Source organism: Crassostrea angulata, chromosome 2 (genome assembly GCF_025612915.1).
Source record: "Crassostrea angulata isolate pt1a10 chromosome 2, ASM2561291v2, whole genome shotgun sequence".
Classification (NCBI taxonomy): domain Eukaryota; kingdom Metazoa; phylum Mollusca; class Bivalvia; order Ostreida; family Ostreidae; genus Magallana; species Magallana angulata.
Window position 1 is genome coordinate 32928621 of NC_069112.1, and position 6835 is coordinate 32935455.

The 6835-nt window shown below is 34.8% G+C and overlaps 1 protein-coding gene across 1 annotated transcript; it reads right to left on the minus strand.

The window, feature by feature from the left end:
* Positions 1-1736: 1736 nt before the first annotated feature.
* Positions 1737-2393, minus strand: LOC128174210 (protein IMPACT homolog). Its single transcript, XM_052839822.1, has one exon. It carries the CDS (start codon positions 2391-2393, stop codon positions 1737-1739), a length of 657 nt encoding a protein of 218 aa, XP_052695782.1.
* Positions 2394-6835: the final 4442 nt, after the last annotated feature.

Consider the following 6835-nt stretch of genomic DNA (forward strand, 5'->3'; position numbering starts at 1 on the left):
TATATGGGAAAGAAGTTTTAGGGGCTGATCCTTTAGTTCCTTATAGGGGCCGTTTAACGAAATTTTGAAAATTGCATATTATTTAGTACATCATTCTGAGTATCTTTTCTTCTAAACTGCATTTCAAAATATTTTTCCTCTCTGAGATATGGGTGATCAAAAGTTTGGAATGTTGGCCCCTAAAAACCCCTTATTACGTAACACATGATAAAATCATTACATTGCTTGGATACATAACTGTAAAATAAACATATTTGCTTCTATAGCCTTTCATTAAATTTCCCTCAGTGAATAGCTACAGATAAAAGAATTTAGAGCCCTTTGGTTCCCTTATTTGAGGGGTCAGCCCCTTTTTCTTGATCTCAAATAAAGGTCATTTAAATCTTAACAAATTTTGTCCAACAACTGTTTAGAAATTCGTTACCGTTCTTGAGATATATGGGAAAGAACGTTTTAGGGGCTGATCCCTTAACTCCTTATAGGGGCCGTTTAACGAAATTTTGATTTTAATTGCATATCATTTAATACATCACTCTGAGCATCTTTTCTTCTTTACTGCATTTCAAAATATTTTTCCTTTCTGAGATACATGTGATCAAAATTTTGGAATTGTGGCCCCTAAAAACCCCTTATTACGTAACACATGATAAAATCATTACATTGCTTGGATACATAAGTGTAAAATAAACATATTTGCTTCTATAACTGTTCACACAATATCCTTCAGTAAAGGGCTAGAGATGAAAGACTTTAGAGCCCTTTGGTCCCCTAATTTGAGGGGCCAGCCCCTTTTTGTTGATATCAGTTGAAAGGTCTTGTAAATATAAACATTTTTTACATTACATGTCTTAACAAAACATTTTTTAAAAAAGAGATAAACAAAGAAAACCTGAAAAAATAATGACGTTTTTTTATTCTCAATTTTCGGGTCCAGGCGAGCTTCAACGTTTTTGGCGATCGAAATGATTTTAAACCTTCATGCACAATTTCAGTCTTCCGTCTACCATCACTGAAAATTTCAAGTTTATATCTGCTATAGTTTAAGAGAAGTACTGCCGACAAGATACCCCTCTGAAAATCGTTAAAACGACTATATATCAAAACCGGATGTGACGTCATCAATAAAAAAATTTGCAATACGGTTCATATCATAATCTATTATATCGCAAAGTTTCATGAAAATCAATTGAGTAGTTTTTGAGATCTCGCGTGCACAAAAGTTGTAAGAAAAAAAAATAATAATATAGAAGAATAGGGAAAAAGAAACAAAGCAATAACAATAAGGTCTTCCGTTGGAAACGGAAGACCTTAATAATAGGGAAAAAGAAACAAAGCAATAACAATAAGGCCTTCCGTTGGAAACGGAAGACCTTAATAAAGGTACCATTGATGTTGTAGTTAGTTAAGCAATAACTTAAGAAAAACATTTTCATATAACTCTGTTTCAATGAAAAAAAAATATTCTACACGTAACGGGAAAAAAATAATTACAACACTGCCCAAAGTATGCATGTATATTGTCTACCCATTAATGGAATATACTGGCTATGTACAAACTAGACACTTGTTTAAGTTAGAAATGTAGGGCACAGTCATAGTACATCGTATAATTAGTAAGGAGTCAAACAATAACGAGTCTTTGGGGTTTGTAAATAGTTATGTGTGATTACTTCACCAAGCGATTCACGGCACTAAGTCGGGCATTCCCATAATGCGCAAATCTCTTGCTGCCTATCTTACATGCGTACCATCTTGACGCGAGTACGTACCATAGCGTTTTGCACGTTATTTTCTCTAAGCGTCCGTAGGAGCGTACGTCCCGCGCCGTGTTCGTTATCATCCTCTGATCCCTCTTGGATGACCCCATCCTGGTTCACGAAACGATAGGCATACACATTATGTGTTGCACTAGACACATTGGGTAGGCGTAGCAAATTAACCAGTTCTTTCCTTACCTCTCGGTGCGTCTTTACCTGTACGGCTCGAGCTTCGAAACGGTTACCGTTATCTTCTATGATATCACCGGAGGCGTAATCCTTTGTGTCCTCGTCTGCCACCAGTATCTCGTCTGCTTGTGGTCGTCCGCCCGTTTTGTCCCGGTATGTTGTACCGTTAGAAAAAACCAGTCTATCCCGCTTGACCACTGTTGTAATGTTTTTCTTTGCGTACTGTGACTGGATTTCGTTTAGGCGGATCCTATGTTCTCGTTTCGCTTCGGGTAGTTGCTGGCTGATCCGTACTGGGGATTTCTTCTCCTTCAGCTTGTACACGACCTTCATTATCGCTTCTTTGTGTATGGGGTCCGACACTTGGACAAACATTGGTCTGGGTGACATCTGTTTATCGTGGAATTGGCCCATTCGATGGTACTTCGATATTCTTATATCGTCCATCTGTGTTTCTGTTAATTCTAGCTCTTTCTTGAACACAGAGTTTAGTGTCAATGCTAAATGTTCACCTCTCTTATCTTCAACACCGGATACAATAATATTGCAATCTATTGATCTCATTAAGAGTTCACTGATCTTTTCACTTTGTGAATTTATTTTCTGTTCTAATCTGATAATGTAGTCGCGCATTTGTTCCATCTCTCGGTGCATTTTACGCTGATTGTCCGATAACTCAGTTACGTCGTACGTAACGTCGTTTGCCTATTCTTGCACCAACAGCAAACGATTTTCGATTCCATATTGAACATGTACATCTCGTTTAAAAGAATCTAGCTCATTACCTTGGTGATCAAGACGGATCATAAAATTTGCTAAAGACTGTTGAATGCTCATAATACCGACTAATAATTCCTTCATTTCATACCTTTCGACGTATGCAAATTGATCTCCCGGCCCGCTTTGATTGTCTTTATTTTGATCGTGATTATCTGCTTGAATGTCCATTTCCTCTGCCCCACGTTTATTCCTGACAACACCGTCCAGTTTTTTGCTGGCCATAGCCATTGTCAACACTACACAGTACTACACAATGAGAAGTTAGTGAACAGGTACTCACGGGTTACAAAAGGGTAACTAAGAATTGATGTAGATACAACAATACCTGAGGAATTTGATTTCTGATTTCAACGAATTCCCTTTCCTGAATAAATTTCTCACAAATTTTTCTAAATTAAATCATGGAATCAGTTGTAATTACTCCTGATATAACACTTTGTTCACACCGCTGTTTAAGACCCACCCTAGCTGTCGGCCATTTTGTTTTTTTTATTTATATTATAGCTACTGTGTAGACGATTATTGTCACCCTTCTTCACTTTTGCATTAACGTTCTTCTTGATATAAATTTAAGTAGCCCCAAAATGAGCCAACTTCCACTCTGAAATGCATCTATATGTATGAGGACCCCAGATATTGTATAAATACTTAAAACACAGTGTTTAATTGACCAGCCGTCACAATCCGACATTCGCCTCCAACTGCCTACCCTTTCATTTTAATTTCTGCCATAGGTACTCATTTACATTTTACCTTTATTTTTTGTTCGTCACAAAAGTATGCACTGACATTGCAATGTCTTGTAGCCTTCTCTTTTTGCTACCCACCTTCATAATGTGCTGTATATTCTTATCATCCGAATGCACTTCAACTGACTTGCCTTCAACAATATCAACTGATTTTGTTAAAATTCTCTTTACCGTCTCAAGCTCTCTCCAGGTAGAGCTTTGCTTATTGCCCCATTCATTCCAAACTCCATAACACTCCAACCCAGTTTGTTCAATATCTGAACCCATAGTAAATTTTATGTCCACTAACAATAGTGGTGTCTGACGCATCTCAATAAACAACAAGAGAGCAAACATCCTCTTAGTCAAATAAATTAACATGATTAATGAAGCACCGGATTAATCAATTCTAACCACATATATAAACCGATATTTGAGTTCACTCATAGCTTTTTCAGACATCACGCTAGAATTCCAAACGGAGCGGTTCATAATACAAAAAAAAATATCGTGTCCTTAGTCTTACATGTACTACACTAACATGCACTGTTTGCATTTGGATAGTTTGTCCAACTATTTCGGAACTTACCACCTTTGAATCTTGAAATCTTGAAGCAGCTCCCATTCCATCTAGGCACAAGACAACCTTATGACATTGTTTTCTCAAGAACGTATAAATTTCTATCAATACCTTTGAAAAAAAAGTTATAAAAGTTCTGGCACATTGATGAGCCTTTTATTGTGTGCAAAACGCACATTTTCGTTTATCTGTCTTCGGCGTCGATCGCGTCTAACTCCTGACACGCAGCTGCTAGAGGTAAATACCTAAATAACGCTTGTCTAAAACCTGCTCAACTCTCCAGTTTTATTGGCTACTAATGTGCCCTTCCAGTTCCGTAAATGCAACATTTTCCCGCTATTATCAACAAACGCGGGATAATACAATTCCCACCTTTGCAACTTTGAGAAAATCTTGACCCCGCTATATATTTTATTCTGTCTAAGACGTAACAATCTTGCGTCAATTCAAAAGGAAACTACTCTTATTTAAAAGCAGTTTCAAAGAGCAAATAATTTCAATGTTTGAAAAACTTACGGAATGCGGTTTTCGTATAAAATATTACAGAATATCAAGATGAGTAGGCGAAGAATGACAAATTTCCGAATATTAATTCTCACCAGACGAACATATATATATATATATATATATATATATATATATATATATATATATATATATATATATATATATATATTTATTTATATATATATCAGGTAGTAATAAACGATTTTTCATTGTCTTTTTGTGATTGTGCGTGGTATTGAGAATTTGATGTTTATAACAATCATTGCTTTCAGGCTTGCAATATGTGACCAGTCATGACATTTATATCTACGCAAAGCGCATTAGGTCCTTAAGAAATGCATTTTAATTTTGCTACCGTTCCTAAATTCATTAAAGCTACGTACGGTTAGTGAATATAAATGTTAAAATTACTCGCAGTTTAATCATACATGTATCATTATTTTAGGAAAGTATCGGTTTATTGTAAGCTTGAAATCAGGAAAGAAAAAGTCAAGATTTAAATTATTTATACACATTTCTTGCCTTAACGATTATGGCTTTTCTTTCAGTCATTTCCAAACAACGACCTCAAACTACAGGAAAGTAAAGGCACTTTTTTAAGATAATGCTGCATTGCCCATTGTAGTCCGTAGACAACGCGCAAACAATGAACACAGATAAATCTAGAGATGGATTTTAAAAATGACTACGACGTATGATAATTGAATTTTGCAATAAAAGTTTTATATATTTTGTTTGCAATGAATAAAATTGAAAAAAAAAACAAGTCCGTCACTTAATACAAACTAAACAAACACGAAATAGTAACGTCTGTCCCCGTTTTTCGCTCAAATTCTTATACATCTTCTGTATGCTGTCATAAGTTGATATTAACATGTTCATAAAAATAAAAAGAAATCATTTCTGGTTTAAGACTATAAAATATAAATTTTCTTTTTACTAAAGGTACAACATATACGCATGTAAAAAACTTTCTAAAACTTATTCCAAATCAAGATAATAATATTTTATGAAAAGAATAAAATACCTTGTATACCTTGTATTTATACAATAATCATAAAAAATCATATGTTTCCTTCCATCTTATAGACCCTGAATGCACATCTATAGGAAATAAATGTTTCCTTGCTGACCCGCTTGTAAAGGGTAAGTGTAATGAACTTTTTATTTTAAAAAAGTTTGAAAAGGGGAATCTTAATCTTCAATATTTAATATAAGGGTCAATAAATACATGTGATTTGAAAATAACCCATCAATTACGTTGCTCAAACACAATTGTCATATACGAGTGTTGTTAAAAAAGTTCGCAGACAAGTTCGATTGTGAGCGGACTATTCCCATGATACCAGTAAAACCTTTGAGTTTTAAACTTGACATAATTTGTAAGAAATATGTAAAGATTTGTTAATTTTAAAAAGCACCTAAAAAATAGTTAATACACACTTTACTTATTATAATAAGATATGCCTTACAGAGCATGTCAGCCTTTGACATTTTTATATTTTGTACGCATTTTTACTTATTCATAAAATAGAATTAACGATATTTCATATGACGTTAAAAAAAGTTATAAATGTCATTTTGTGAAAAGTGTCAATTAAGCTAAAGAATTTCTTACTATATGGACTAACCGCGCATGAAATCTAAGTCAAAAACGTTAACGTCAATGGATATTTTGGAACACCTGGCCTTCATTATACCCGCACTTTCTAAAGAAAGTTCGGGTATATTGTTGTTACCCTGTTCCGTCCGTCCGTCCGTCCGTCTGTCCGTCCGTCCGTCCGTCTGTCACGTTTTACTTTCTCAAACTGCTCTTACATCTTATAAACCAGCAAACTGAACTCTTGGAGTTTGATTTGGGGTATCATGTTGTTTTGTAAAAAGGTTTAAAAAATTCTCTGTTAGTCCTGGGGTCAAAAAATTGGTAAAAAATGACGTTTTTTCACAAAAATCCTTCTTCCTCGAACTCTTCCTACATTTTCAACAGTAGACAAATCATCTTTTGGAATATGTTTTAGGGTATCCTATAGATGCGCAATAAGGTTTCGGAATTTTCAATTTTTTCCTGGGGGTCATTTAATGGCTAAGAAATGACTTTCTTTTTTTTTTTTACAAAAAAACTGGTTTCAAAAACGTCATTTTTTTTGGCAGTAGCCAAATGATCTTCTAGAATATGATTGGGGGTGTTATATTGAGGCGTGATCAGGTTCCAGAATTTTTTTTTTTATTAAGCGGATCAGTGGGCAACAAAAAATGACGTTTTTTGGCAAAACAAATATGGTTCCCAGAACTCC

What these genes read in the sequence shown, in the direction of transcription:
- LOC128174210 (XM_052839822.1), bottom strand. Translation starts at nt 2,393, where the DNA reads ATGGACGATATAAGAATATCGAAGTACCATCGAATGGGCCAATTCCAC.